This window comes from Palaemon carinicauda, chromosome 11 (genome assembly GCF_036898095.1).
Source record: "Palaemon carinicauda isolate YSFRI2023 chromosome 11, ASM3689809v2, whole genome shotgun sequence".
NCBI lineage: Eukaryota > Metazoa > Arthropoda > Malacostraca > Decapoda > Palaemonidae > Palaemon > Palaemon carinicauda.
This window is the reverse complement of record NC_090735.1, coordinates 125556568-125574008: the sequence shown is the minus strand read 5'-3', so window position 1 is coordinate 125574008 and position 17441 is coordinate 125556568. Positions and strand designations below refer to the sequence as shown.

At 34.7% G+C, this 17441-nt stretch overlaps 1 protein-coding gene across 1 annotated transcript in view; it reads right to left on the bottom strand.

The window, feature by feature from the left end:
* Positions 1-14861, bottom strand: part of tkv (thickveins) — a 109484-nt gene extending 94623 nt beyond the window's left edge. The window contains exon 1 of the mRNA XM_068383357.1: positions 14728-14861. Coding sequence (XP_068239458.1) covers positions 14728-14818 — 91 coding nt within the window. The 5' untranslated portion in view covers positions 14819-14861. The remainder of the gene's footprint in view (positions 1-14727) is intronic.
* Between the last annotated feature and the right edge of the window lie 2580 nt (positions 14862-17441).

Sequence of the window (17441 nt, the reverse complement as noted above, 5' to 3'; positions counted from 1 at the left end):
TGACGCAAAGGGCCTCGGTTCAATTTCGCCAGTCGTCTCTTATCTTGAGCTTTTAATTCAATACTCCTCCATTCATCATCTCTCATTCCGCGCTTCATAGTACTCAGCCATGTAGGCCTAGGTCTTCGAACTCTTCTAGTACCTTGTGGAGCCCGCTAATTACAACCTTATCTTAACCCTGATCTCAACGACATCAAACATATCATATGGGGAAGAAAGTGACCCACACTAAACTCAAAAGAGGATTAACATGTCCCCACGTGTTCAGAGATCTACCGGTCCAAGGCCTTGTACCGGTCCACCAGACGGATGTTTACGACCAAAGAGCGAAAAACAGCCCTATGGAGTCACTAGAAACACTCCCTCATTTCCAACTTGTTTAGGCCCAGAGTCATGTTCGGCCGGATGAACCATATCACGTGACACCGTTACATCCTTAGGACCTCGTGTAACGACGAATGACATCCTTAAATGGTTACAGACCGTGGGGGGGGGGGGGGGGTTTGGATTGGGTTGAGGGTAAAGGGAGGGGGGTTCCTAACCGTAGCGAACATATCCCTGATGTACGGTGGGCTGTTTATAATAAGGCCCGTCATAAAAACCAGGATGAGTGAGAATAGGTACTAACACAGTGTACTCATTAAAAACCAGATGAACTTACCACACACAGAGAGAGAGAGAGAGAGAGAGAGAGAGAGAGAGAGAGACTAAGAAGGAAATTGAAGACTTTAAATGTTATTCACGGAAAAAATATGTCACAATACGTACTCGCCACATACAAAGAGAGAGAGAGAGAGAGAGAGAGAGAGATTCCAATATTCCTGATCAGCCCCTTCATAATCATGTCCAGGATCTCAAGCTTTCATTTTATGATGGTTTAATGAATGAATTTGAGTTTTAGAATGTAAATGGGTCAAACACTGAGGAAATTTCCCCACTCGTAATTACTGATTAAAATAAACTATCATGGTTCTCAAACATCCACGTCTTTAAGATATTTCATTTTAATTTTCCTTACTCCTTATATCGTTTATTTAATTCCTTATTTTCTTTCCTCACTGGGCTATTTTTCCCTGTTGGAGCCCTTGGGCTTATGGCATCTAGGTTTTCCAACTAGGGTTGTAGCTTAGCTAGTAATATTACTTCTTATATCGTTTATTTAATTCCTTATTTCCTTTTCTCACTGGGTAATTTTTCCCTGTTGGAGCCCTTGGGTTTATAGCATCTTGGTTCTCCAACTAGGGTTGTAGCTTAGCTAGTAATAATAATAAAGGAATTTTAGCTACAGATCTAAGGCCTTCATTTCGGTCTAATCAATTTCTAGAATACCTATATCCGATCTAGAATACGAAAGAAAAGGCAAAGAAAAATAAGAAATAACTGTACTATGCTAACTTTAAAACCATAGGAACAATGTACTTTTATATAAATGAAATTCTGGCTAAACCACTTTACGTTATGCTTTGTAATACTTAAAACTTTCTAAACTATTCCCTACTATGATACTTTTAAAGGTCGCTCATGAATGGCAGAGGCAAGGGACAGTGAAACTGCCCTATCGCGCAGGACAATGCCCTAGAGACTGACCCTATATTCTATGAACAGCGCCCAAGCTAGGACCAGGGAGGGCCAGGCAGTGGCTGCTGGTGACTCAGCAGATAGACCTATAGGCTCATCCAAATCCCCCAACCTTAGCTCACAAGGATGGTAAGGTTGCAGACACTAATGGCACTAACGAGTCTGAGCAGGACTCGAACCCACGACTGGGAAACACCAGGCAGAGACTTTACCAATCAGGCCACTTTCTATCATCCTTTCACCACATTTCCTAAAAAAAAAAAAAAAAAAAAAAAAAAAACTCAAGGACAACGCTAACATTTCCAATAAACCTCAGGCCCTCCCCAATTCCCCAATACACACTGACGTGCTTTGGCAATGAGAAAGGTATCATATTGCAACCGGATTCGGGAAAAAAATTGACTACTGCGTATTGCGTAGGCAGCATAAGTCGATCGTTCATGCGCTCAATCCGATTCTACTCGAACCCTGTTTACGAAAACATTCGAGCAGCCATACGCATCATAAATTGGGAAGATTCTAAAATCTTACTGCTAGAAAAAAATATCTAGGGTCAGAAGTAACTAACTATGACTGTAAGAAAAATTTCTAGGGTCAGAAGTAACCAACTATGACTGTAAGAAAAATTTCTAGGGTCAGAAGTAACCAACTATGACTGTAAGAAAAATTTCTAGGGTCAGAAGTAACCAACTATGACTGTAAGAAAAATTTCTAGGGTCAGAAGTAACTAACTATGACTGTAAAAAAAATTTCTAGGGTCAGAAGTAACCAACTATGACTGTAAGAAAAATTTCTAGGGTCAGAAGTAACCAACTATGACTGTAAGAAAAATTTCTAGGATCCAATGTAATACATTAAGATTGTAAGAAAAATTTCTAGGATCAAAAGTAATAAAAATATGACTAAGAACAATTTCTAGGATCCAATGTAATACATTAAGATTGTAAGAACAATTTCTAGGGTAAAAAGTAATAAACTATGACCAAGACCTAATTTCTAGGACCAAATTTAATTGATCATGACTGTAAGAACAATTTCTAGGATCAAAGGTAATAAATTATGATAGAAATTTTTAATAAATTTAGCTTCACCAAATATTTATGATAATCCTATTTTCCGTAAGTTAAAAACTATACCAATAACAAGATCAAGAATTCTAGTTGAAGGTTTACCCTCACGGAAAACCCGAAAATCATTAATTTTCATATGTACTTTCAAGAATAATATAAACGGTCTTGACGTCTCACATCAATGACAATAAGCACAACCATACATACATACATATACCAAGGCACTTCCCCATTGGGGGTAGCCGACATCAAAAAATGAAACAAAACAAAACAGGGGACCTCTACTCTCTATGTTCCTCTAGCAGCCTAACCAGGGACTCAACCGAGTTCAGCTGGTACTGCTAGGTTGCCACAGCCCACCCTCCCCCGTTATCCACCACAGATGAAGCTTCATAATGCTGAATCCCCTACTGCTGCTACCTCCGGAACTGCGTCACAATCGCTCGCCATTCATTCCTATTCCATGGTATTATTATTATTTATTAGCTAAGCTACAACCCTAGTTGAAAAAGCAGGATGCTATAAGCCCAAGGGCTCCAACAGGAAAAAAAATAGATAATTGAGGAAAGGAAACAAGGAAATAAACTAGAAGAGAAGTATTAACAATCAAAATAAAACATTTTAAGATCATTAACAACAGTTAATGATCATTCACAACAAAAACAAGAGGACGAGAAACAAGACAGAAATAGCGTGCCCGAGTGTACCCTCAAGCAAGAGAACTCTAACCCAGAACAGTGGAAGGACATGGCACAAAAGCTATGGCAGTACCCTGGCAGTACCCAAGACTACAGAACAATAGTTTCACGCCCTGCAGCATTGCCAGACACATAACTACTCGATCTCTCCCCATCCATCGGGTAGGGGGTGAAAAGGGAGTAGTCATACCCTGATGAGATGGATTGCAGTTAGGAAAGGGGGAGGGGTGGGAAGGGTGACTCATTGTATATCTATCTAAATACTTTTCCCCAACCATCGGGTAGGGGGCGAAAGGGGAGTAGTCATACCCTGATGAGATGGATTGCAGTTAGGAAAGGGGGAGGGGTGGGAAGGGTGACTCATTGTATATCTATCTAAAGACTTGTCCTTTTTGACAGATTGCGTACACTAAATTAACAGGCCCAAACTATGAAAATATAAAACAACACATCTTCAGGATAACATGAACCAATACTCGTCCTTTTTGACGGATTGCGTACACTAAATTAAGAAGGCCCAAACTATGAAAACATAGAACACATTTTCAGGATAAGATGAACCGCCTCATCCCGAAATACCTTATACAAGACACCTGACTCTTTCACCTCTCCTGCTGCTGCTACGCTACACAAAGTCACTCGGACTCACTCCAAATACCAGCAAACTTCAATGGGTTCTTAGGTGTCACCCTCGAGACGAAATTCCTTCGGGGATATCCTCCTGTAATTCGAGAAGAATGCGGCCTTCTCGAGGTCGAGGATGAGAAGGGCAGAGGCTGCTGAGAGAGAGAGAGAGAGAGAGAGAGAGAGAGAGAAATGGGAGAAAGTTTGAAAATGGGAGAGAGAAGTGAGAAAATGGGAGAATGTGACGAGAAAATGGGAGAAAGTGACGAGAAAGTGACGAGAAAATGAGAGAGAGAGAGAGAGAGAGAGAGAGAGAGAGAGAGAGAGAAAATTAGAGAAAGTGAAGTGAGAAAATTAGAGAAAGTGAAGTGAGAAAATTAGAGAAAGTGAAGTGAGGAAATGAGAGAGAGAGAGAGAGAGAGAGAAAGTGAAGTGAGGAAATGAGAGAGAGAGAGAGAGAGAAAGTGAAGTGAGAAAATGAGAGAGAGAGAGAGAGAGAGAGAGAGAGAGAGAGAGAGAGGGTAATAACACATGATCACTAACAAGTTCTTTAAAACTTCGACGTATAGCAAGCAAGCACCGATCGGCTAGACTCCTGCACTACCGATATGATAAACATTGAACTTTTGCTAAAGCTTAGTAAATAAGTAAGTTTCCTTTGCCCAAATTACAGGTAAAGTTTGCTTCTAAATCTCTCTCTCGGCTATTTTCAATAAATTAAGACTGAGGTTACTCTTACTTCAAACAATTCCACTTAAAATAACTTATGTTATTCCAGGATATATATTATTATTATTAATACTTGCTAAGCTACAACCCTAGTTGGAAAAGCAGGATGATATAAGCCCAGGGACTCCAACAGGAAAAATGGCCCGGTATGAAGGGAAACGAGGAAATATGAAATATATTAAGAACAGTAACAACATTAAAATTAATGTTTCCTATATAAACTATAAAAACTTTAACAAAACAAGAAGAGAAATTAGAATAGTGTGCCCGAGTGTACCCTCAAGCAAGAGAACTCTAACCCAAGACAAGTGAAAGATCAAGGTGCAGAGGCTATGGCACTACCCAAGACTAAAAAACAATGGTTTCATTTTGGAGTGTCAATCTACTAGAAGAACTGCTTTACCATAGCTAAAGAGCCTCTTCTACCTTTACTAAGAGGAAAGTGGCCACTGAACAATTACAGTACAATAGTTTACCCCTTGGATGAAAAATTGTTTCGTAATCTTAGTGTTGTCAGGTGTATGAGGACAGAGGAGACTGTGTAAAGAATAGGCCAGACTATTAGGTGTGTAGGCAAAGGAATAATGAGCCGTAACCAGAGTGTGATCAAATGTAGTACAATACAGCAAGTTAAAGGACCCAATAACTCTCTAGCGGTAGTATCTCAACGGGTGGCTTGTGCCATGTCAATCCTACTACCTACCACTCAATCACAAAATACTTATAGCTGCCTCAAACCCAACACATTAAAGGTTTAAAAGCCACTCATGAATGGCAAAGGCAAGGGACAGTGACACTGCCCTATCAAGCAGGACAATGCCCTAGAGACAGACCATATATACAAATGATCAGCGCCTAAGCCCGCTCTCCACACAAGATTGGACCAAGGACGGCCGGGCAATGGCTGCTGATGACTCAGCAGATAGACCTACAGGCTTTCAAAACCCAGCCCCATCCTTAGCTCACAAGGATGGTGAGATTGCAGCGACCAAAAGAAACTAACGAGTTTGAGCGGGACTCAAACATAGCGAACTTTATTTATGAATGAATACCCAGACCTTAGAACTCTGTGGTCAACCTGCTAATTGATGTTTATAATATATCACTGATATTATTGCATATCTCATCTTTTTTTTTTTTACCGATGTCAAAAGTGTAAGATCACTGTACCCTTATTGTAACTCTGTATATGGCTTTTGCTGAAATAAAGATTGTTATTATAACAAACCGTTATATGATATTTACACACGTTCTGAGTCATTCTTTTGGGGGGGTCTTATCAACCTGGACATTCTTCTCTTGATAAATATAAGAAACCCCGCACTGTGTCCCTCTTACATCACTTCCTATGAGTGTACTTTCGGTTTCAATGACTAGTTGTGCTGCATCCGGTTCGCTGGTGTCACGAAAGACGAGGGAAATGTATCTGATAAGTTATTTAGTCATTTTTAACTAGTGAAAATGTTCTCATAAAGACTTTTAATCCGATTAAGAACAATTAAGTTGACAGTGTAGTAAATATTTAAATGCTTAAATATTTAAATACAGCCAAAAGTAGATTTATTCAGATTTCAAAAATCAATTAAAAAATAATAATTTTTAAATAATTAAAAAGTTCTTATAAAGACTTAACCAACTGAAGAACAATTACGTTGACAGTTTAGTAAATATTACGTCATTTAAATAAATCCAAAAGTAGATTTACTAAATTTTCACAATTTAATTAAAACAGAATCTGATAAGTTATTTAGTAATTTTCAACTAATTAAAAAGTTATCTTTTAATCCAATCAAGTAAAAACAATTACGTCATTTAAATGCATCCAAAAGCAGATTTATTCAAAATTCAAAATTTAATTAAAAACAGGATATAAAGTAAATATAAATATACCCGATTAAGTAAAGGCAATTACGTCATTTAAAGGCATCCAACAGGAGATTTATTCAAAATCCAAAAGGAGATTTATTCGAAATTCAAAATTTAATTAAAAACAGGATAGAAAGTAAATATAAATATACCCGATTAAGTAAAAACAATTACGTCATTTAAATGAATCCAAAAGCAGATTTATTCAAAATTTAATTAAAAACAGAATCTGATAAGTTTAGTAACTAAAAATTCAAAATTTAAATTAAAAACAGAATCTGATAAGTTTAGTAATTTTCAACTAATTAAAAAGTTCTCTTTTAATCCGATTAAGTAAAAACAATTACGTCATTTAAAGGCATCCAAAAGGAGATTTATCCAAAATGAGATTTATTCAAAATTCAAAATTAATTAAAAACAGGATATAAAGTAAATATAAATATACCCGATTAAGTAATAACAATTACGTCATTTAAATGCATCCAAAAGAATATTTATTCAAAATTCAAAATTTACATTAAAAACTGAATCTGATAAGTTTAGAAATTTTCAACTAGTTAAAAAGTTCTCTTTTAATCCGATTAAGTAAAAACAATTACGTCATTTAACTGCATCCAAAAGCAGATTTACTAAAAATTCAAAATTTAATTAAAAACAGGATATAAAGTAAATATAAATATACCCAGCGTATGAAAACAATCCTCTCCACTTAACAATACAGTGTAATAAATATTACGTCATTTAAATGCAGCCAAAAGTAGATTTATCCAGATTTCGAAAATCAATTAAAAATAATAATTATTTTCAACTAATTAAAAAAAATATTATTTTCAACTAATTAAAAAAAATAATTATTTTCAACTAATTAAAAAAAATAATTATTTTCAACTAATTAAAAAAAATAATTATTTTCAACTAATTAAAAAGTTCTTATAAAGACTTAACCAACTGAAGAACAATTGCGTTGACAGTTAGTAAATATTACGTCATTTAAATGAATCCAAAAGAATATTTACTCAAAATTCAAAATTTAATTAAAAACAGGATATAAAGTAAGCATAAATATACCCAGCATATCCAAACAATCCTCTCCACTTAACAGTACAGAAACCGCATTATGTATCGGCTCAAGTACCAAGAACCCTGCCAAGAACTATCGCGGCTTAAGTACGATACCTTGTTTCCTACTGGCCGCATTCAATAGCGTTGTTGGGTGTTATTTAATGTTAATCAATGCCATTCTGTTAATAACAGGACCAAATGGTCGATTGGTAAATCATGATATCTGAAGTGGCGAGAATTTTCACCCAAGCGACTGGCGTTTAAAAAAAAAAAAAAAAAAAAAAGTCAAGGAAAAAACACCTAAAAAAAATACGCGTCACAAGAAAACCTAATAAAATACGCTTGTCACAAAGAGAAAACACCTAAAAAAATACGCTTGTCACAAAAAAGAAAACACCTAAAAAAATACGTTTATCACAAAAAGAAAAACCTAAAAAAATACGGTCACAAAAAGAAAAAACCTAAAACAATACGCTTGTCACAAAATGAAAAAACCTTAAAAATACGATTGTCACAAAAAGAAAAAAAAAAAATAGGCTTGTCACACGAAGAAAAAACCTTAAAAGTACGCTTGTCACAAAAAGAAAAAAACTAAAAAAGATACACTTGTCACAAAAAAAAAACTAAAAAAAAACCGCTTGTGACCAAAAAACCAAAATTACGATCGGCACAAAAAAAAAAATTCAAAAATGCGGGCATAGACTAACAAGTGATTACCACCGCAATTGAGTGTGGGTGACGATTAATAAGCTGAGGAAAAAAGTTCAAAGAAAAACTGTAAGCGAGTATTTGAAGAAGAGCAGTCCCATTCTGTGAAGCATGAGCCCGTGAACTGGCCGGAAGTACCAAGCAATCTACAACAACATCAACCAGGGAAGGACCGATAATTTTCAAATGGGCTACATTGTTCACTTAAAAAGGACTACTTAAGACAGATTTTCTTCAACAGAGAGAGAGAGAGAGAGAGAGAGAGAGAGATTACAAATATTTTTGTATGCGAGACATCAACGTACTTAGGCATATATCCCAGACAATCTGAACTAAAGGGTCTACTACTAAGAGGGCTTTTCTTCAAAAAGGAAAAAAAAAAAAAAAAAAAAAAAAAAAAGAGAGAGAGAGAGAGAGAGAGAGAGAGAGAGAGAGAGATTACAAACATTCTTGTATGCTAGACATCAAAGTACTTATATCCCAAGACGATCTGAATATCATTGTCCGTTCCTAATAACACAATGAGGTGACAATAGGAGAAAGCATTGATAGCAACTTAAGTCTTGATGTGGAGGTACCAATTAATATCTATATAATATAAAAAAAATAATTGCAATGACAAAATGTAAGGAAAAACTTTAATAAGATTATAAGGAACATGTGGAGGTGCATATATAAAATCTATAAATAAAAAAATCTTTCAACGAAAAAATGTACAGAAAAACTTTATAAAATTATAAGGAACATGAAGAGGTGCAAATAAAATCTATAAAATATAAAGAAAAAAAACTCATTGAAAAAAATAAGGAAAACTTTATAAAATTACAAGGGAATTTGAACATTTGAAGTATTTATTAATTTTTATATTTGAAATGAATTGTAAAATGTACGATGATGATGATGAAGTTAAAATCGAAATAATATAAGTATATAATCTTTAATAAATTCAAATATCAAACTGCTAAAAAATTTCATATCATACTATGCTACAACTGGAAACCCATTAATTACTTCAGTCCTTTTATAGTTTATATATCAAAATATGTTATAATGTTGTTAATATTATTTGAAATATTTCATTTTATTTTTTCATTACTAATACCGTTTATTTATTTCCTTAATTCCTTTCCTCACTAGGCTATTTTTCCCAGCAGGAGCCCTTGAACTTATAGCATCTTGCTTTTCCAACTAGGGCTGTAGCTTAGCTAGCAATAATAATACTAATAATAATAATGGCGCAAGTGACTTCAAAGTCTAACTATTTTGAAATGTCGGTATTTTATGGCAGTAAATTCCCTAAACATGATAAATTGAGCAAATTAAAATTACAGTTCACGAACAATGTTACGTAATTGGAAATTGAAATTGAATAAATCTTGTAAAAAAAAGTATCAAATCCATGCATGGAAAAAGTTTATGAAAGAAATTGCATAATTATATAATGAAGTTACAAATAATATTAAAATGAATCATTTCACACCGATAACATCGTAAACTACCACAAGGTATTCACGATATTCGTTAATTTACATTTCTCGAAAATTCTAATGAAGCCAAACTTGACTGACAAGCTTCCCTAACGGAATATTATCTAATTCATAATCATCATTATTATTACTATCCAAGCTACAACCCTAGTTGGAAAAGCAAGATGCTATAAGTCCAGGGGCTCCAACAGGGGAAAAATAGCCCAGTGAGGACAGGAAATAAATAAATGAAGAGAACAAATTAACAATAAATAATTCTAAAATAAGTAACAACGTCAAAACAGACATGTCATATATAAACTATTAACAACATCTAAAACAAATATGTCATAAATAAACTACAAAAAGACTCATGTCCACCTGGTCAACAAAAAAGCATTTGCTCCAACTTTGAACTTTTGAAGTTCTACTGATTCAACCACCCGATTAGGAAGATCATTCCACAACTTGGTCACAGCTGGAATAAAACTTCTAGAGTACTGCGTAGTATCACTAAGTTAACATAGCTTGAATGATGTATGGAATCTAATGCCGTAAGGCACAGCGCATATGCGAGACAGACCACAGACAGTATATTGAACTAGATCAATCATTTGCGCATTATTATTAGAAGCTAAGCTACAACCCTATATGGAAGAGCAGGATACTACAAACCCAAGCGCCCAAACAGCACAAAATAGCCCAGTGAGGAAAGGAAATAAAGAAATATACAAGAAAAGTAGTGAGCAATAAAAATAAAATATTTCAAGAATAGTAACAATATTAAATTAGATATTTCATAAACTATAAAAACTTGAAAAAATAAAATCAAGAGGAGGAGAAGCAAGCTAGAATAGTGTGCCCGAGTGTACCCTCAAGCAAATTCCATAAACTGGAAATTCTTCAGTCTTGTAAGTTAAAAAAAAAATGTACTAAGAGAGGTTAACATTTTTTCGATTGTGCTCGTATATACTTAGTCAATTTCTTTTAGCGAGGCAGATTTGCACCGACTCGCAGCGGGTGCCCTTAAAGCTCGGAAAAGTTTCCTGGTCGCTGATTGGTTAGAATTATCTTGTCCAACCAATCAGCGATCAGGAAACTTTTCCGAGCTAAAAGGGTACCGCTACGAGTCGGTGCAAATCTGCCTAGCTAAAAGAAATGGACTATAGTATATAATATTGTTTACGGAATTAAAACAAACATAGACGAATGTGGAATAATCTCGAAGATTTCAAGACACCAATACTGTACCTAGAGCGTGTGATTGGGCTGGTCTCCCTAACAAGGCGAAATTTGGCGGTTTTTATTTTTTCCAAAGAGAATTTTAAAGCATATTTACACAGAACTGAGGTATAACAGGTTGAGTGTATACATTCACATAAATTTAATAATTAGTACTTATACGCGAGAACCACAGCCTACATGTCAAGAATAGCAAAATGTGGCAGCTTTCAAGAAAAACCTGAAGACTTATCTTTTTAGAAAGTGTTATAATAGTGACCTGAGAACTATTAAGCCTGAATACAAATGCCAGCGAAATAACTGATAAGATACAGAGCAAAATATTAACTGGAAAGAAATTATTTGCACACACCAAGGCCCGCCTGAACAGACCTTTAGTGTCTGATGGAGGGCGAGAAATAAACCCGTAAAATTAAAAGTAAGTAAAAGTATACCCAATAAACCCGTAAAATTAAAAGTAAGTAAAAGTATACCCAATAAACCCGTAAAATTAAAAGTAAGTAAAAGTATACCCAATAAACCCGTAAAATTAAAAGTATACCCAGCTCCCAAACTTTCAGCGTATTTAGCATGTACTGTATAAAATACTGAATGGGTAAGATTAATATAAGAACAAGTGGCATGCACTAATTCAATGACATTACCAGCACATGGCAAATTAATATAATTGCCTTCTTAAGCACAGAAAAAAAAAAATACAATAATGGGTTTATTTATAAAGGCATAATCCCTCCCATGCACAAACTATAAATTTTCATAATAATGGGTTTTAGATAATTGCTCGCTTCTGCACACAATTAAAATACTCTAATTCATAATATATATCTAAAAGCCTTTTAGTTCATGTGTAAATTTTCTGAGCTGGACTGAAACTTCAACTATTATCATTATTACTAGCTAAGCTAACCCTAGTTGGAAAAGCAAGATGCTATAAGCCCTAGGGCTCCAACAGGGAAAAATAACCAAGTGAGGAAATTAAATAAACGATATAAGTAGTAATGAACAATTAAAATATATAAAAAAATACTAACATTAAAACATACTACGATAAACTATAATAGGATTTATGCCAACCTATTCAACATAAAAAACATTTGCTACAAATTTGAACTTTTGAAATTCTTCTGATTCAACTACCCGACTAGGAAGATCCTTCCACAACTTGGTCTTAGCTGGAATAAAACTTCTAGAATACTGTGTAGTATTGAAACTCGAAAATGATACAACTAGGCGTTGTTAGGAAGATACCTTAGAAATTATCCATTTATGGATTACAGGGAGTTGCTAAGACCATTTAGGCCTAACACATTCTGATAGTGGAAGCATATCATCCCAATATACTTCACTACCAATGTATATTTTGCTTGTGTCTAACTCTGCTATCAAGATTAGATTACTATACAGGACAGATAAACTACTATTTATCTGAGTTGTTATATGCTCACTGATAATGGTTACATTTAAGTGATGAGTGACTTCCTGTACAAAATTATCAGTTACCATTCAAATTACTTCAAGATGATAATTTCCATCAACAGCAATGAAAAATTAAATGATAAACAGAAGATAATAATTTTCATCAACAGCAATGAAAAATTAAATGATAAACAGAAGATAATTTTCATCAACAGCAATGAAAAATTAAATGATAAACAAGAAGATAATTTTCATCAACAGCAATGAAAAATTAAATGATAAACAGAAGATAATTTTCATCAACAGCAATGAAAAAATAATGATAAACAAGAAGATAATTTTCATCAACAGCAATGAAAAATTAAATGATAAACAGAAGATAATAATTTTCATCAACAGCAATGAAAAAATAAATGATAAACAAGATAATAATTTTCATTAACACAGCAATGAAAAGCTAAATAAATAGATTGAAATCTAATGGTATATACTCTACTATATATGAAAAAAACAAGAAGCTACATTTGTACTGAATAATAGAACCAAGATTATAATTTTGGAAGACCTTGACCACATAAAGCATACAAAACTTACGCCCTTGAAAAGGAAAGAATATTCAAAAATGCAAAATTTAAATGTTGAATAAAAAATTAAAATTTCAAAAACTACGCACAAGAAAACTGGGTTTTATTATATTTACGAACGGGAAAAACTTTCCTATTAAAAACAGCTTTTCCCTGTAGGAAAACTCTAAGTTTCTTCGAAAATGACACTTATTTTTACAGCAAATCAATATATACTTAGTGAAATAAATAAATAAATAAAATATATGTATATATATATATCAACAATAATGGGGGACCCCAGTGGGAACTCAGGGTTTTGGGTGTTGTCGTCCCATCCGTAACTACACTTTTACCAAAAATCTGCATCCATAGTACAGTAGTTAACTACTGGACTATTCCACAAAGGGCTGTAGCTATTAGCTATTACATGCAAAGTGATGAAAACACCTTAGATTGATTAAAATTGGATCAATACTATTTTCCAACGTGCATTTTAGAGTAACATTTAAGTCTGTGTTACAACAAATGAATCATTACTGAATAACATATATAGCCAATTCTAAATAGAGAAGCAATTAATTTGCCAAAATACTAAACTTTCAATACTTCATAAAATTATAACACCAATCAGATTTCCCTTCAAAATTAAACTTCACAACAATTAATGTACCTCTGGTTACCATAATATGTGTAATTAAGTATATAAGGAATAGTTGCTATTTCTGGTTCTTAGATAAATCTTGCATTTCACACACTAAACAGTCTATTCAAATTTAAGGTTTATGGAAATTGGGAGAGGGTCCATAATGAAAAAAAAAAAAAATATCTGCATGTCACATCCATACAGACAATGTGCTCAATAAAAAAATGGGGCGATTTATAAATAATTTAATAAAAGATATGAATTTTTGTGAGACTTAAAAACACGGCCTTAAAATATTTTCACCCAATTTAATCATAGTTTTGTTTACAACCTCCTTACTGCTTATCTATTTAATTATCATTGGTGGTCTAATAAATTGATTTTAGCTTTTAAGGTGGCATAAAAAATAACAAATATAACATTCAACGAAGTTAAAGCTTACCTATCACACAATTCGTTACTTTTTAGAAATTATTGGCCTGATTAAAATCTTACTAACTCTCGACTATAAAGGTCTTTCAAGGCAGGTCTATTCAATTGAAGATATAAATATAGGCAGTTAACTGAGGGTAGTGTACGTTTGAACCCAGACTAAAACAACTAATTGATAAAAGAAAACACGATAACACATCTTATTATCGATATCATCCTTCCACAAAATTCTGAAACATTAAATTATCTTATAATAAGGATGTCAAACAGGAACAGGATACAATTATAGGGCCAATGATAACTAGCACAAAACTGCCTGGCCTAACATTCAGTGCCATTTTTAGATTCTAGAAGGAAGTAGACAATCCTGAAGATATCGTACCCAGTAGATATCAACACCACAGAACATAACAATAATGTGTCCAAATAGTCGAAATAACGTAATACGAAATAACCATTCAACAGGAAAACTCTGAGCCATCAAGGATATTGAGGACAAGGTTAGCCCTACCACGACCCTCCGAATGTAAACAAACATTTCAAAGTCAATATTTACTAGAATTCTGGGAATATTACACACAATTCTCCCATTCAATCGAAAGAACTAACATCTAAGGTAGTACTGACCTTCTCGAATAGCAATTAATAAGCACAGATACGCTACGACGATAAAACGATGGCACAAGCCTACTCCACGACTTGGGGCCATGGCGGCCATTTTTCCACTGGAGTCAAGAGTGGTGTCTATCCCCCATCCCCGACTGACCGTGTCTCTGTGACGTCACAATTGATGCCAGAAACTTGTGCCCAAGTTATCGTACAAGGGAACATTTCTCTCTCTCTCTCTCCTCTCTCTCTCTCTCTCTCTCTCTCTCTCTCTCTCTCTCTCTCTCTCTATCTCTCCTCAAGACTAATTTCAATAGGAGTTATATAAAAAAATAATTCTACTATTAGAACTCCTCTCTCTCTCTCTCTCTCTCTCTCTCTCTCTCTCTCTACTCTCTCTCTCTCTCTTCTCTCTCTCTCTCTCTCTCTCTCCATAAGACTAATTTCAATAGGGAATATATTAAGAAATAATTCTACTATTAGAACTCATAATTTCTCTCTCTCTCCTCTCTCTCTCTCCACAAGAATCTAATTTCAATAGGAGATATATCAAGAAATAATTATACTATTAGAACTCATAATCTCTCTCTCTCTCTCTCTCTCTCTCTCTCTCTCTCTCTCTCTCTCTCTCTCCACAAGACTCTAATTTCAATAGGTTATATCAAGAAATAATTCTACTATTAGAACTCATAATTTATCTCTCTCTCTCTCTCTCTCTCATCTCTCTCTCTCTCTCTCTCTCTCTCGTCTCTCTCTCTCTCTCTCTCTCTCTCTCTCTCCACAAGACTAATTTCAATAGGAGTTATATCAAAAAATATTTCTACTATTAGAACTCGTCTCTCTCTCTCTCTCTCTCTCTCTCTCTCTCTCATCTCTCTCTCTCTCTCTCTCTCTCTCTCCATAAGACACTAATTTCAATAGGATATATATCAAGAAATAATTCTACTATTGGAACTCATAATTTATCTCTCTCTCTCTCGCTCTCTCTCTCTCTCTCTCTCTCTCTCTCTCTCTCTCTCTCTCTCTCTCTCTCTCTCTCTCTCTCTCTCCACAAGACTCTAATTTCAGTAGATATATTAAGAAATAATTCTACTATTAGAACCCATAATTTCTCTCTCTCTCTCTCTCTCTCTCTCTCTCTCTCTCTCTCTCTCTCTCTCTCTCTCTCTCTCTCTCTCTCTCTTATTTCAATAGGAGATATTCTACTATCAGGACTCTCTCTCTCTCTCTCTCTCTCTCTCTCTCTCTCTCTCCCTCTCTCTCTCTCTCTCTCAAAAAAAAAAAAAAAAACCGTTTTAATAGGATATATCAATAAATTATTCTACTATTATGACTCATAATTATCATTCTAAGATTATCTTAGAATGTATGTACAATTGTTCAGTAGTCAGATATACTATTCTGTTATTAAAGGGATTACGTTTTAGTTAAATAAAAAAAAAAAAATACATGCAAAATTCACTCTCTTTCTCTTTGATGCTCAAATATTATGGTAGTAGGGTAAGTAGGTGAGACGTAATAATAATAATAATAATAATAATAATAATAATAATAATAATAATCTTTATTTCAGCAAAAGCCATATACAATCACCATGGTGTGCTTCAGTCTACTGTTGAGTTTGGAATTTTACTTTTTATTATTTTTTTTTTTTTGATAAAGCAGCTTCTGAACATGAATAAAACTGGTATCACACACAAGTTACAGGAAACAGCACGAAGACTAATATGATATTAATTATCATTACTGAATGCTAATTGGCCTATGCCAGCACAGGTTTTAAAAGGGATGGAAGACTTAGCCGTGGACTTTTATAAATTAGGCTTCAAGCAAATAACGTGATTAAAATAGTGTATTAATTGCTTTACACTTACGATGCAATGGTCGACAAAGGTTTAAAGGCCATTCATGAATGGCAGAGGCAAGGGACAGTGACAGTGCCCTAGAGAGTATGGTTCCCTTGTTGTATAGGACCGGAAAAACAGCCGTAAAAAAACTGACCATCTATACATATTATCAGCACCTAAGCTAAAATTAGGGAGGGTTAGGCAATGGCTGCTAATGACTCACCACGTAGACTTATAGGCTTCTTAGCTCACAAGGATGGTAAGGTTGCAGACACTAAAGAAACTATCGAGTTGGAGTGAGTCTCAAACCCCAGTGAAAATGCTTGAATAGACTAATGACAAGATTTTATCGTAATGAGAATGACCGACTCACTTTACCCAAGATCAACAAACCCAAAATAATTTCAAGATTATTTATATTTATATAAATACGACTGGCGAAATCTAACTGAAGCCCTTTGCGTCAATAGGCGTAGGAGGAGATGATGATATTTATATGCGTTCTGTTGATGGGGTGATGAGAACTTTTTATTGTATACAAGCCTTTATTCATAGTTGGTAGTTTCTGTATATTTCCCTATACAGGGAATGGAAGAGGCAAAGAACAGTAACATTGCCCTAGCATGCAGGACAATGCCCTGGAGATTGACCATATATCATATGATCAGGGCCCGAGCCCCTTCTCCACCCAAGTTAGGACCAGGGAGGGCCAGGCAATGGCTGCTGATGACTCAGCAGATAGATCTAGACTCTAGAGGCTCCCCAAAACCCATCCTTAGCTCACAGGGATGGTAAGGTTGCAGACTCTAAAGGAACTAACAAGACCGAGTGGGACTCATTACCCCGTCTGGCGATCACCAGGCAGAGACGTTACCAATCAGGCCTCAA